General features: G+C 48.6%; 2 protein-coding genes across 3 annotated transcripts; both read right to left on the bottom strand.

The window, feature by feature from the left end:
• Positions 1-4,228: 4,228 nt before the first annotated feature.
• On the bottom strand, positions 4,229-5,599 carry LOC131216097 (uncharacterized). Of its 2 annotated transcripts, none has more exons than XM_058210505.1 (3): positions 5,470-5,599; positions 4,844-5,099; positions 4,229-4,771 (listed from the first exon to the last, which is right to left on the bottom strand). In XM_058210505.1, the coding sequence occupies exons 1-3, from the start codon at positions 5,485-5,487 to the stop codon at positions 4,722-4,724; spliced, it is 324 nt and encodes a 107-aa protein (XP_058066488.1). In that variant the 5' UTR covers positions 5,488-5,599; the 3' UTR covers positions 4,229-4,721. The 2 variants fall into 2 exon arrangements, with proteins under 2 accessions (XP_058066488.1, XP_058066489.1); XM_058210506.1 differs by having other exon boundaries at positions 4,850-5,099.
• Positions 5,600-11,756: 6,157 nt separating this feature from the next.
• On the bottom strand, positions 11,757-14,480 carry LOC131215511 (uncharacterized). Its single transcript, XM_058209902.1, has one exon. It carries the CDS (start codon positions 14,478-14,480, stop codon positions 11,757-11,759), a length of 2,724 nt encoding a protein of 907 aa, XP_058065885.1.
• Positions 14,481-15,686: the final 1,206 nt, after the last annotated feature.

Here is a 15,686-nt window from a genome sequence, read left to right as displayed (position 1 = left end):
GGCCGAAACGTACTTCACAGTCTGTGAATTCGGGAGATTCGAACACACATATTCTTTCTGTGCTACCGGAACGCTCAGGTGGTGACTTTCTTTCATGTTATTTGTATTTTCAACAAATCTCGACTTCAGATTCTTGTTTAGTTACTTTTCTCTATCGATTTATTTTTCCCATGGGTAAGGTAGAGGAAGAAGTGTTGGCCAAACATGTGGTGGCCATTTAGGTTTGATGAATACGTCGCTCCTTTTTCCATTTATGGCTTCTGCTCTAGTTTGTGGACGAGCTTGGGTAATGCTGATCACGACGAACAGTCCGAGCAGGACAAGGAGTACTGAGAACTTCATTTTATCCACTCTTGTGCTAATTTCAACTTCAACTCGATTAGTCTCTGTGAACGGCAAAATCAGATTTTTATAGTGCGCAAGTGTGTCCGGTATTTTTGTGTTTGTTTGGTTGGTCTGGTTTGGTGTTAGGCTGGGATTTAACGTTTCAAACGTTAACAGGCGGAAGTAGACTGAAGTGTGCTTCCCCGATGCCCCGACATTTTTTTATGAATCCGTTCGTCGTTTGATCAACTGAACAAATATTCATCAAATTTTCCGGGAAGAATTTAATTCGGTTTCATAAGAAGTTTGTGATGCTGAACTTTTTTAAGATAATATTGTTTGGGAGACTAAATGATATATCCAAAATGTAGGCAAATACATAGTTTTTCGTTTGGTCCTAGTTCTTTTGTATCTTAATATGATCCTTGGGTAATTTTTTTGTCTATTAGTTCTACTCATTTTGAGAAGCATTCCTTTGTACTGTTCAAGTTTCTGTATCAATTTCCCATGCGGTTACGTCTTCCCCATTACTATAAGAACTGTTTTCTGGGCATTTGTTAATTTTTTTAAATGACTAATGAGTAATTTTTTTAAAACTTTTTAATAACGACTTTTCTTTCGTGATTTTTGCACCAAAACAATGGTCAGATACGAAGGAGTTACTTTTGCTTCTCTAGTTATATTATATTTTCTTTATGCGTTTTAGTACTTTTTCGATGGTACCGGCCTAATAAATGGTGATGGGGTCATTATAAGTGGTTGCATAATTTTAATAATAGCCGGCTTGATGGGTAAGATATTCGCTCTTCCGTTTCCTGTTCCACTTCCTTCTCCAGTTTGTGGACGAGCTTGGGTGATGGAGATCACGGCGAAGAGTCCCAACAGCACAAGGAGTAATGAAAACTTCATTTCAACCACTCTTATGGTAATGTTAACTCGATTGTGTGCTCTGGAAGACCGGAATCTTGTTTTATAGCCAAAGCCGTACATCTCATTGGGTATATGTCAATATTGTGGTTGTTCACTTTGTTTGGATATCTGTACCTTTGGTAAGGCTGTGATAAAATATCTTAAAAGCCGTTAGAAATGTGTACCAGAAATGTGTCTTTCGTGGTACTGTTTTCCACGTGTTGACAATATTTTTTAGAAACGTTTGTAATTTGTTACGTTACGATCAGGGAAAGAAGTGAACAATTTAAGTAAAAAAATCAACTATGCTATGACAGTCATCACAGTTTTATGCTCCCAATTTTCTTATATCATCAAATTAATTGATATGTTTTGTTTGTTCTTTCTCTATTTAAGAAGTATTCTGTCGCAGACGTTCCGCAAATGTAATAGACAAATTCCTGTACATATTTGGAGTTTATTCTTTCTCTTTTTTAAGTAAACATTTCAATAAATATATTTAATAACTAGTAAATTGAACTCGAAACTTATTCTCATTTTCATACCCTCAAAACACCGTTATTCATGTTTATTTCTTTAGTTTTTGTGTTTTTTATTTCGTTTTAATATGCTCCCTTTTCATTGATGGGGTTGGTTGGCGAGGGTTCCAGAAGTTTTTTGATGTCTATAACTGCAACCCTTCTTCCGCTTAGTGGTTCGGTATTGGCCTTGGCTCCTGTTTCTCCACTAGCCTGCGTGAGGTTGATCACTGCAAAGAGTGCCAACAGCACAAGTAGGAGTGAAAATTTCATGATGGCAGCTCTTCCGTAAATTGGAATTGAATCTAAACATATAACCACAATCGAACATCCCTTTTATAAATCTCTTGATCGGATGATTACTATTTTTAGCGCAACGTACAAAATGCATGTATTGTTTAAATAGAGTGATAAGTTTTGTGTTAGGTTATCGAACGCTCAAAAAAACCTTGATCCTATTTGTTCCGTAAACGTGATTTGTAGACACAAGTGTTTTTCGTTTAAAAACAACTTCGACGTTGATCGTTTGATCGAGTAGTTAGTTAGATTTTCGAGAGTTGTCAAAGAAGGATTTGAATGTTGAAAGGGTGGCAGTGATGATGTGCTAAGTGTATAAAATATGAAGCAAATGTTACAAAGGGTGTAGATCAGCACCAATGAAGGTTGATTATTTTCGTAATGCGGAAAGTTTGTAGTTGGCACGTTTCTTATATTTACATTGATAACAGCATTTGACTTCTGTAATGTTTGCACTTATTACACTAACACTAACTACTTACAAGATCTGATCAAGAGCTAACGAGTTATAAAGATTTATCGTAGACAAAATGATAAAAGAGATAAAAAAAAGTGCATAAGATGATAAGGCAGAGAGTCTCTGTTTGATCAATTTGGTGATTGAGAATGTCAATGACGAGTGTCGTGAGTATATAAGAATATGACGAATGGATTGAAGATCTTTGGAGTGTTCTGAATTTCGCTTCATTTCGCTCTGCCAGAAAGGGAATGCGCCTAGGAAATGGCTTAGCCTGTCAACTCTTTAAGGCGCAGGAATAGGGCAGACTGTGGACAGTCTCGGTCTGCCAATAAATGTAAGGAATAATAAATTGATGGTGCCACAGTCTGCAGTCTTATTTACAACATCAGGGAGTCCGTAGCAGGGTAGCGCATTAACAGGTGACCGAAAGATCGAAAAGCTTTCGAGCTATTCGAACGAACTCTGAAGAAACCGTGTCCCCCTCACTACTCGTATCGAGACGGTCGAAGTTGGAGTTAAATAGAACCCCTAAAAACCTGGTACGTACGTACGTATCTGAGGTAGACTTTGTCCAAAACTGGCAAAACCGGCTACTGCAAACCCTTGCTAAACTGCCAAAGTTTTTAAATTTTTCCTAATATCTATTTTTATTAAGGTGATTAGGCATTGTAATATATTCATTTAAGGTGTGGCCCCCAGATATTCGCAAACAGTACCCTAAAGGAAGGTACGCTTGACCTCTGTCCCGCTAACCAAACTATCCACTTCCAACACTAGACCTTGTCCGTATATGGCGCTAATGGTGTTGGTTTGTGCCTCAACACATATACACACCATTCAAAACGCACGGTCAAATTAGACACCTAATTAGTGCACTACCTCCCGGTGGGCTGTTGTGGCGAACTTGCGGGCGCGACAGGTGTAGAATCGATAATGAATTGTTTGCCCGTTACCCTTCGGAAGGTAAGGTGCTACAGCGGGGCACTACGGCACAACAAAGTGATATGCAAATTACACGTTTCGTCCCACATGGGCGTCCCGTGCATCCCATACAACTATACCATTCTACTGTGCAGGAGCGCAGGTTGCATCGCCAGTATGCCGGCAATGCGGATGCTGTTGGGCTACGTTGAGCCCCGTCTACGATTGGGTACTGAATTAGAGCAAACGGTCGATTCGTTAAAATTGTTCAAATCGCTTTCAGTGCATCCGGGCGCTTGCCGCTCCCGTGACGTTGTTTCTCGCGCGTTCATAATTAGTGGCGCAATTAAAACGGTTAATGTGCACGAAAACCATTGACAGAGCTTTGGAAGGCGCGCGCGTTAAGTGATTTGAGCCAGCGTTCGCGGCAAGATTAGAGCTGAATTAGCTGAAATTGTTGGAAGGCCAGTTCCTGAGCCTTTTCCGCGTAATCAGATGTAGCTAGCCGGACACGGAGTTTTGGCGAGGAAAATTTCCGTTACCTGTAAACCATTAGTAGTGATTAGTACAGGGAGTCATTAGAATGCTCCGTTATGTTTACCTAGTTCCCAGGATCAGCAGTGGAATGCAAATGAGCACCGGACCGGGCAAGAGTGACTGATTTACCAAAACGAGCCTCGTTGCTAACATTCGTAGAACAATCGTGTGTTAAAGTATGTGCAATTTGTGAGTTTTTTCACGCAAACGGCGATAAGGTTTCGGAAAATGTACAATCAACTGAGGAAAAACTTTCTATTTGTTACACTATTTTATGCTCGTTTTTATTAGAAAAAAACAGGTTTAACCATTAAGTAAAAAAGGTATTTGTTCTTTCAAAGTTTTGTCTGTGCTTGGCTTGTTGCACTCAACGGCAGCGTAAGATCACAATTGAACAAAATGACCGACACGATTGAGAGATGAGATGGGCAGATAAAACAAATGGGCAGTAACAAACAAAAAAAAACGAAACAAACAGTACATTATTGCTTAAATAACGTTGAGTCAAGTTTGTGATAAGGAAGACATTTTTCAACGACGGACTCGAGAAGGGAAGTAACTTTGAAGGGGAAACGGGGGCCTGGCCAGCTTTAGCCGACCACCGAGAACGATGGGTGGAAACCGACTAGGGCGAGAGATATCCGGTCCGGTGCAGTTCAATGGATGCAGTTTCAAATTATGCAGGTGGCGATAGTCGGGCTGACGAGATGTCCATGGGGAAGCAGGGAGAGAAGAAGGTCGCCACTATCGACGGTCTAGTACCAGTAGCCTCCGTACAGTCCACCGTAGCGGTAGTAAGGGTAGCCTGTGGAAGCGGAAGCGAAAAGGCGTGAGGTCAATGAAACCCGGCCACAGCCATTCGGTCCTGAGAACTCACGCGCACCCCATCCGTAGGAGTAAGCATAGCCCGGGTAGTATCCATAGCCGTAGCCCGGGTATCCATAGTATCCGTAGCCGAAGGAGGAGGCGCCCTTCAGGTCCTTATCGTCGGCACCGGCTTCGAGCTCGTCAGCTGCGTCCGGCGCTGCGGCCACCGGTCGTGGCTCGATCTGCTGTCGGGCGGCAACCGGCTGCTGCGGTGCGGGGATGGCCGAAACCAGCGCAAACAGGGCGACGAAGGCGAAGAGAATGGTCTATCGGGATGGACAGAACATGCCAACAAATTATGATTTTTCGATGCAAATTATAAAAAAAAGAATTGTTTCAGCGATTTTTTAACATTAATGCTTCAGTAATCCTGTCATTATCAAAACGCTGCCATTATCATTATCAAAACTTCCTAATCCTAATTACAGCGCACCAACGAGCCAAAAGCTTCGCTAATCACCATGGCAACGATTTTATATGGAAAGTCTCATTCGAAGCGGTTCAAAAACGAAAGACTTCTTCGATGCCGAAATTTAAGCGACGAACCCAAGTTTGCACTGCGAGTTTGCCACAATCACTACGGTGCTTTTTACGCCCCGTCCTTGCTTGCACTTGTAATCACACGCCACAACTTACTGCTTTGAACGCGGCCATTGCTGGGGATGATGTTTTGGGGAAGATTTTTTGGTATTTGCTGCTGCAAAGAAAAAACTCGTGCAATCACTTCCGAAGCGATCGAGAACTGACTGAAGAGGAACGGTCTCCGGCGAGCTTATATACCGGACACAATGTGCTGGGCCCGCTCGGCCGTCGTTCTGTGTGCTACTCGGAGTTATCAGCGAAGAGTGGGGCAACCGTCACACGTCAGTCGTGAGGGAGGGCCACGCTGACCGCGCGACGAGCCCTCGGCGAGGTTGTGAAGGGGGTCGTGCGCCAGCGCTAAGGGATAGTCACTGGGAGGGACCGTGCGATCAAATCGGAAACACATTTTGGCACATTCGCCTCAACACACCGGTCCGGGATTGGGGCGCGGAAAATTATGCGAAATTTTCCTAAACGCACATTAGTGGGCGCACAATTTGCAAAGCCCTGTTGTGGGGTTTGTTTTTTGTCATCTTCCTCAATGCCACCCGATCGGCAGGCAGGGCGCTGGCACCGTATGCTGGCCGGGCCGGGGGATTAAGATGACCACTGGCGGGCCCCACGGTAATGAGCCGCATTGTTCTGTGTTCCCCGGCGACCCATCAGCCCCGTGCACTCTGCAGCAAACCGCGGTGGGTGCATCGTGCATCGGAAATTCCAATGACAAACACCTCCCACGAGAAAACATTGGCCACCACGATTGGAAGAGCGCCACGAGCTTCGGGGTTCTGCTGCGGCACGCTTCGAGACTCTTCGAGAGATTGCGATGAACGAAAGTGGCTTCTCATGCTCATGCGCCCATTGTGGTGGTGGCCAATTTTCCGCCAGCCAGCGCGAGGAAAACCCGGGTGCCCGGACGGTGCGGGGTGGGTAGGAAAATGATATGCTAGCGTATGTTGGACATGGTCGATTATTAATTAATATTTATTGTTTTTATCGAACAGCGCACACACGGTGGCCGTGGGCCGAATAGTGTCAGTTCATGATTAGCATACTCCCCGTCTGCGGCTACATGACGGGTCAGGTTTTCCACCGTGCCGTTTTCTTGGCTTTTCTCGATGCGCGCGTGTGTGTGGGTGTGGGCTTTTTATGGATTTTGTTTCCCTCGCAGACGATCCCACGCATCTGAGTAAACATTGGGTTAGTGGGACTTTACCTTGGACGGTGTGGCGTAGTTTGCGGTTTACTCGGTGGTCCGCATCGGTCCGAAAACAAACCGGGAGGCCCTTGACTTCCTAACCCGAAACCCGGCCAGGTTTGGACGGTCAGACAGTGCATATAGGTTAGGAAACCGTCGGACCCGTTTTTTTGCAAACAGAAACATCGTCACCTTCAACATGACTTACCTTGGCATGTTTACGAAAACATCGATCCCCACTTCACGTGTTCATGTTGAGCATCCGATTTACTAAATACGGGATGGTCCGTTCGGCATGGCTTTCGAAGCAATCATATGTTGGAACCTTATTACATTTCATTACTGCCACCAACTGGTATTATAACTGTTATAAGATGTTCCAAGACGGTAGGTAAAGCGCTGCAAATGAGGCACGGCACCATTAACATTTGAGCTGGACGTCAAAAATTTTAAAGAATTGCTGGTCTAAAATCACCAACTGACACACCTTATTGGATCTGTTGAAAGCATTCTGAGTGTCCGGTTGAGCCTCAGAAATGAAAAATGTCGGTTGGTGCTAAACGACAACACATTTTGCAGTCAATAGTTGAGATAGAAGCCGAAACGAAGAATATTTTAAAGGCTATACCTATTAAGATCTTATTGGACCGTTTCCGAAATAGGAACAAATGTAGATATAGGCCTATTGGATGGTGTAGGGATTATTTTAAAGATAATGGCATAGATTTAAGGGAATAAATCAACTAATCGGCTAGAGATCCACCGTACTGTCGATCGCACTGCAGGGGATTCATAAATGGTTGTGGAACGCTGTTACTGCTAGCATCACGAGCAACGAATTAAGCGGCGCTGAGAACCCTGAGACGCGAATTTGATGTATGACCCACCAATCTGCCTTCATCAATCGTCGCGGCTCGCGGCTCTCGCTGGTGCTCGGTTATTTTAATTCAATTAATCCAACACGCGAGTGTTGGCGGCATCGTGCCGCGCGAATTGAGCCGTTAGCGACAGTTTAATCGACTTGCAATCGACTAATCGAGCCGATACACGGACGAGCGCCCGATACGGATGCAGCAGGAGTGTAATTGTATCGCGCATCTATGCATTATGCAACCCCGGCAGCCGTATCCTGCACACCCGGAGCTGGTGCCTGGCGCGGTGTCATGCTTTCCCTTTTCAAGATTCACTCACTGCCCGCGGGACTCATCACCACGGCAGGACTCGTGACGTTGGATCGATCGGGAACCTTGAGAACGCGCCGATCGATAGGAATGCCATTGAATGGCGCGATAAGGGCGCGACATGCGGCACCGGCACTGGTATGAGTGTGACACTCACGCTGCCCGATCACGCTGAGGCGCATTCATAATTAGTGAGCAAAGGCGCGCGCGCTCGCGATCTCTTTCCGCTTTGGTGAGCCGCGCACGCTGTTTACGCGCGGCCGAGGGTTGGCCGGCCGTCGGATCCGTTTGTTTGCCGTTTGGGCCATCCCCGCCCCGAAAAGGTACCGAACCCTCCTGGCTCAATCGATCGGACTTCCGATAGACGCCACTTTGCGAAACCGCGCCAAAGCGGATCAGCACAATGAGCGCTGGACGGTCGGGTTTGGTCCTGGTACGCAAAGGTACCGACTGACTGGCTGAAGGTAAAACTGATTAGAGCAGTTAATACTTCAAAGCTTCGAAGTTCACCCTTCGCTGAGCAGACGATGCGACATGAAGATTGCCGTCTTCTTAGAGCGTAGTGTCAACGACAAGATCACTTCCGCATCGCGAGCAAATTCGTTCACTAAACAATCGAAGCTTGGCAACCGTTAGAAAAAAAAACATTGGCAAGCGTAATGTTAGCGTCGCAGGTTCCACTTTATTTCATATCGCCCTTTTTGAAGAAGATCATCTTTTAAAGAAGCTACGACCAGCAGCCCTTCCGTGCGTTGAGCAGACGAAGGCCAAAGAAAGATCGATTGCACTTAATACGGGCTACTGAATTCACAAATAAAAATAAAAACTCATTGTTGAATCACGATCGACAATTGATGTTGCGAAAACCACGGAACCAGCGCGCACCTCGGAAGCTCCAAAAGTCGGTTCCATAAAAGCGAAAATCATTTCGGTCATTTTATTGCCCACGCGAGTGTCCGTTTCGGAAGCTCGTTGAAATTGGTGTGAAAATGGTGGCTATTCTCTGTTACGCCGAGGCCCCTACGTAAGAAACAAAGCAGCAAAAATAAACGAGGCACGGCCGGACACAGACAGAAAAGCGAAAATCGGGAAACGGAACCAACGGTGCCAACCGTCGGAAACTCGTCGCCTGGTCGGGCGGTTCCGCTGACCGTTACGGGGCACGTCACCAGCATCGTCGCCATCCACTGTGATCGATTATATTTAATCCAGCCGTTTTATGATCGCCATCGCTCGCGCCACCCGAGCCAATCGACAACCCGCGGACTCATTGATGTCAGTAAACCTGGCGGGCAGTAAATGATAGGCAGCGTTGGATTGCGCAACCAGAAGAGAGAAAAAAAACCGCTGCCAACAATCGCGTAAATGTCAGTGTTTGGCCAGGCACCTTCATTTTATGTGAATATATCGCGTAACAATTGCAACTTAATGCGATCGATAGGAATTGGAAACAATATCCATCGATTAGCATGCTTTAGCTCCTCGTCATCATCATCATCGTCGCGCGGTGGCGATTAAAACGATGCGGTCGCGCTTCTGGAACCGATTGAAAACCAATATCTGGGGGCTCGTGAGTGAGTGGATGGCCCGATCCCGAACCAACCACAATCCGATCCCGATCCCTACATTATGGCAAAATTAGCATTCGAACGGCACGCGGAAACATCTGGCGCGGATCGACTGGTTTCGATGGTGATAAATTTTCATTCCTAATGCAATTACGTCAACCAACCGAGTCGGCTCGTGTGTCGTTCGGGAAGTCGTTTCTCTGGAACTCACCCGGCCACCAGCTGGTGTCAAGTGATCGGATCGGTTTCGCGAAGGTCGGAACCGAACTCAATTATATGCTAATCGAATCCGAGATCCCGTAAACGGGAGTACAGCGATGCGGGAGGTGCGTGTACCAAGTACCTCCTTGTTCGGCCATTGTTGGTCAAGAAGTCGGCAGTTGGAGCTAGAGTTGCCGGATACAGTGCGCCTGGTGACACATTCTGTGGGAGCACTGCTTGGTTTGGCGTTTCCCTTTACGATTCCCGCAATTTGCAATGGCAATGTTGAGGCTGCTGTTTAGTCGCATGAATTACTAGGTTCAATGGTTGGAACATGGGGAACTCGATATTTTCCTGTAGTAAATGGCTTTTGTTACTAATTAATAGCGGAGCAGAGTATTTTACTTTGAAAAATTGATTTTAATAGCGACTTATTAGTGCAGGAAAATAATAGAGTAATAGTAGTAAAAGTACCAGTAAAAAATTAATTAAAAATTAATCGTGACTAATTTTTTTTTAGCAGGAACAGTTTGACTACAACCTGTTATCTTAAATAATTTATGAGGCATTTTCTAAGTACATTAGAATTCTGCTCATTACTAAGTTTTGTAAAATATTGAAAAGGGTCCTTGAATGATCTAAAATTTACATATGGATAGGAATAGCGATTATTGCTTTATACAATTAGATCATCATCAGAAAGGTGCACCATTGCTATGTAATGATCTCTGAATAATTATGCTAAAATTATTATACTTAATACCAAGCATATCTACGTTCTGAGTGCCTGGCATACAGATAAGACTTGCTCTAAGATTTTCCATTTGTTTCAGTAAGATGTTTTTATTCGTACAATTACCGGTGTGGTCTCCACGGCTCAGAATGGTTATGTGGTGTATCAAGGAAGGACAAAGGATCAAAGGATCCCACTCGTTTTACTTGATCCTACTTGATACTTTCAAGGGTCTGAAGAACGAGACACAACGAAGGCATTATCATAATATGTGAAGTTGTCATCTGTTTGTCGCCATTGTGCGGGGAACTTTCGTTCCAAAATCCAACAATGTGCAAGGACTCAAATAATTACTTTTGCTTCAAACGTTAACATGCTTTCATGGTGCATTCTAGCACGAGTGTTTTTGAATTACGTAGTAGTTGCAATATGATAGTTAATTTATTATTGGAAATGATTGATCTTGTGGGTCAAGCTAATCGAATCGTGATAAAATTTCAAAAGCATCACAGAAAGAGTCTAGATAGACCTCTTGAGTCTAGACTTCTTGTTTTGAGGTATCCAGCCTAACAACGTAACCCAAAACTCCAAAACGGAAAACAAAATACATAATTTGTTTTATATTTACAATGGACGGCATCGTTTATTCAAATCGCACGGAACATTTGAGACCAAATCAAAGCGATCGGAACCTTAGATACGGTCGTACATTTATTCTGGTTCCGAAAATCCCCGTCAATTCGTGAGTTCCTGTCGGTGGCCACTAATCGATACTAGTGATGCTGCACCGCGGTTGCATAACAACCGCCTTCGGCTTGCAAGGAGACAAATCGTTCATTCAAGTTCTGTGGTCGGTATCCGCGCGGAGGGCACTCTCTCGTTGAACTTTCACGCCTTCGCCCCGCGTAGATGAGCCTCCGGTGCCGAAGCTTCCGCAGCTTGTGGGGAACACCAACACGGCTCCAATGCGCGATATGTGCTCACTTTCAATTAATACTTGCTGCCTGCCGGGTGGCCGGGGCCAAGGTGGGCCCGGGTCGGGTGAAATCTAACTCACTTTAATTAGTGAACTTCCTCGCCTGCCGCGCCTCATCCGTGCCGCCGTTCACTTTGTTTTCCGTCGCAATTAAAACTAAATTACAGCTCTCTATCATTTTTTTTAGAGACCTCTTTCACTCTCAGTCAGCCGCGCCCGGCCGCGTCTCACTCGCCTATGCTTATTTAGGGTTCTTTTGCATCTTATGACTCTCGCACCTCGTTTTCTTGCTCACTTTCCACCGTCCAGGTTGCGTTGGGAAAGTGTTGCCGAAGCGCGCCCGCTACAGACCCGTTCCACGGTGTCTGTCGTCTGGTAACTGCTCCCTGGAGTCGCCTGCTTCTGGGAAAGTGCTGGAAGGTGCTGGAAGTTCTGGATACGCTAGTAATAAATACTTTGGAGAGCTTGAAGGCCCTCGTCGGGATCATCGATGGTAGAACACCAGGACCTTCTTGCGGGTCAGTCCCGGTCGGGGTCGCTTGTGGACCGTGGCCGTCGTGGGTTTCTTGGCCGACCGTTTCGCCTTCAGGAAGTCGAGCTGGTTGCGCTTGACGGGTTCCAGCCGTTGGCTCAGGATGCTCTGGGCGACCGGTGGCTCCAGCGCGAGTGCCGAGTACGGTGGCCCAGACTTGTTGTAGGTCGGCTCGGGTCCTGTGTCGCGCGTGTCTTCCACCACATCGTACGGTTTGAGTGGTGGCAGTGGCTTCAGCGTGGCACTCAGCGGTTTGCCTATCACATCGTCGAACGCATCCGCAATGTCGTCCCGTCCGGGCTGCCCCGTTGTCGCCCGTTGCCGCTCGACACTCTCCTCCACCTCGACGGCGCCCTCCGCGAGCTGTTCCGCGGTCCGCACGAGTGTTCGCAGGTGGGTCGCTTTCGTGGGGGTGCGTGGCTTTGGGGTGCTGAGGCGACCCTGCCGGACCTTGGTGTCCGGTTCGTCCGCGTACAGGTCGTCGTTGGCGCGCATCATGAACCGCGGGAAGTACTTGCTGATGTCGAAGATCGGGATGCTGACGTGGTTCGAAAGGATGCCCGTGGGGTTCGCCTGCGGGAAGGCCAGTATCTTCGCTTCCCGCTTGTGGGCCGGCTTCACTCCCACCGCTGCCTGTGTCGCTTCCTGGGCTGCCTCGGCCGCCGGTAGCCGCAGGACACGCGGGACCGCAATCATGAGCGTATCCGGTTCGTCCGGTTTGGCGTTCTTCTTGCGCTGCTGCTGACTCGCCAGGTGCTTCTTGATGTGCCGTATCACATCGTTGTAGACAGCCACGGCCGGATTGGGTTGTCGGGATGGCACCCCGGGAGTTTGCGGCCCCGCTGGCCTCAGACTCTTGCGTGGCCACCCTCCCACAAACTCCTCCCGAAACAGTGGATTGTCCAGGGGTTCCTGCCCGAAATGGCGCACCTTCAGGCACTCGATCTTGCCGCCCAGTCCCTGGAGCCGCTTGATCGGCCGAAAGCCATCCCCTTCACCATCACCATCCGGCCCCGTGGGCTCCGGTTCGTCGGCAATGTTCACGTCCACCTCGTTGCACTCCACGTCGCCCCGGTTCCCGTACGGCCCGCCGCCACTGAACGTGGTCAGGTTCTCGGCGTAGCGGAGCGCCGAGTCCACGTCGATCTCGCTCACCGGCCGGTTGTAGTACGGAAACTTCACCACGTTGCTGGGCGGAGCGACTATGTTAATGACCTCCGGGTTGTCGAGGTGCGCCTCCGGTAGGTACTGGGTCGTGTTGGCGATCGCCTCGTCCAGGAACCGGATCAGCTCGTCACCGTGTAGCTCCCGCGGATCGGTCAGGGCTTCCGCCAGCGGCAGTGACTCGTTGCCGGTCAGCAGTATAATTGCGACTTCATCCATCTCCCCGGATGTCGCTGCGGCTGCATTTGCCGACTCTTCCACGGATCGTTTGATGCGCGGTCGCTTCCGCTTGCGCCTTGCCGGTCCTGCGTCCTGTTTCTGCTGCTCGAACTGTCCGTAAGATTCGGCCGAACCGTGGTCGAACTTGGACGCCTGGTGGCCCTGCTCGCTGTAGACGATGTTTTTGCGTGCCTCCTTAACCCGCTCCCGGATCGGCCTCGCCTCCTCGTTCTCCGAGTCCGGTTCATCCGATTCCTCATCGGCGGTGCGTTCTTCTCGATCACTCTGGTCCTCGTCGTTGTCCTCGTCATCCCCGTCACCGTCATCCGGATCTGCTGGCCGGACGTGACGTGTGGTCTCCTGATGGCGCACCTGCGTGTACACCTTCTTCGGCTCGAACGCCGCCGCTCGGTCCGATTCTTCACGCGAATCTTCGAAATCTTCGTCCGGAGCGTACGGTTGCTGCTGGCGCTCCTCGGTGTCGTAGAAATCGTCCTCCGCCGAGGACTCGTCGTCACTCTCCCGTCCGACCGGAACACCGCGCCGATCGTACTTCCGGTCGTTCTGACCAAAGTCGTCCTCCGACAGGGTGTTCTGTTCGCCAGCGTCTGCCGATCCACCGGCATCACCCTTATGGACTTCGCCCAGCTGTCGCTCGTGTTCCCCGAAGTAATCGAGCTCGTCCGGGATGGGTGCCGGTGGGGTGCCCTCCCCGCCACCGAATCCAAACTCACGGCCCCGTCCCTCGAAGAACGCCGCCTGTTTGTGTTTGAGGAAGTTCACGTGGTTCCGCAGCGTGTCGAAGGACGGTGTCTCCAGCGGCAGGATACTGATCGGTTCGAACATGATCTCGGGCGGAGGCTCCCGGTGCAGTGGGTTCACGGGGCTTGGCTTCATGACCGGTACGAACGGGGTATCGTACGGTCCCGGGTTCACTCCCAAGTGTTGCTTGAACGCACTCTCCGTGTGCAGCCCGAAGGATATCGGGGCGCTCGGGAGCGACTTCGGGAAGGAGGGCAGCGAGGCGAATCGCTGGCCACGCAACGGCCACGGTTGGAACTTCTTCTTCGTCCGCTTCGGTCGCTCGATGTAGTACGGCACCTGGATGTGGACCACTTGCGAGGCGTCCGGCTTCAGATCCGCACTGATCCGGTGCAGCATCCGAGGGCTGGCCGCCCCGATCATCTGCAGTGTCCGTGGAGCTTCCTTGCCCAGTGGCAGCATCGGAGAACGTCCCGCGGTTACACCCATCATCAACAGTCCCATCATCACCATCACTGATCCGGGGGCCATTTCGATCTGCGGCTACACTCCAACACACCACACTGCACTTCGGTATGCCCTCACTTGCAGTCCTTGGGCTCCAAGGGACCCTTCGATCGATCGCTGCGTTTCTTCACCTCACTCGACCTGCACTTGCTGCCGGCTCCGATCGGGCCGAAGATCGCGGTAAAAATGTGCTGCATTTCGCCGAAACCGGGCGAGTTTTATAGATTTTCTCTCGGCGCCCCGACGCGGTGGGCCGCGGTGGGAGTGAAAACTCGATCTTCGCGTGCTCCATTTCTCCCTTTCTCTCGCGCCCACCACCGTCGCTCGCTCGCTCTCGCTTTCAGCGAGCTACCGAGTGAACACGGCCTCACGGGGTCTGCTGCTTGGGTGTCGATTTTCTGTTCATGGCTGGCTTCATGGACCAAAACGTCACCATCGTTGGGGATGGGAGATCCGGAACCACGGGGGGGCTGGAGCCGTGTTGTTTATCCTTTCGGTCTGCGCGATACTTTCTGGTGCAACTTTCGATTTCGTAGCGCGTGCGTGCGATGGCACGTTGGTGCCACATCCTGCCATCCGGGCGCCGGAAACCGGCGTTGTGTAGACCTGACCTGCTGGTGCCATTGTTTTGGTATGCAAATGATCCTCCGATCGGTCGGGAGCTGGTTTGGTCCAGTGTTTCGCCGTTGTGTGCTTTATGCAACACTGTGGCATCTTGGGTAGCTCGGAGCATCGGAAGCGCACATTGGACTATGCGAACGGGTTGAAGCAACAATAGTGACAATGTTGTGTAGTGAGTAAGTGTGACATGCAACTAGGGCCAAAAAATAGCGGGATTCGTTTGTTTTCACTGATTGTGGATTGGTGCGATATGAATTTTTGCCATTCGGCCGAACTTTGGGTTCGACCGACAAAATAAGATCGAATTTGGGGAGAGACAATTCTTGATTCATCTTCCTCGTAATGTTTTCATCATCACGTTTTTATGATCACGTCGTGATCATTTCGCCACAAAACGGAATCCAATTTGAAATAGTTGAAAGCTGTTCCTAAAATGAATGTCTCGGATGGATTCAAAATTGGAATAAAGCTATTGCATAGAGTATTGTATTGCATAGAGTGGGAATTATTTGGAAGGTGATGACATATATTCAACAGAATAAAGACAGATTTTTTGAGTTATAAGCGATTTCATGATATGTTTTGCCACAGTAGTGTATGCAGTAAGAG

This window comes from Anopheles bellator, chromosome 1 (assembly GCF_943735745.2).
Source record: "Anopheles bellator chromosome 1, idAnoBellAS_SP24_06.2, whole genome shotgun sequence".
Lineage (NCBI taxonomy): Eukaryota > Metazoa > Arthropoda > Insecta > Diptera > Culicidae > Anopheles > Anopheles bellator.
Note: the sequence above shows the minus strand (reverse complement) of the source record. Positions and strands in the feature narration are given on the sequence as shown.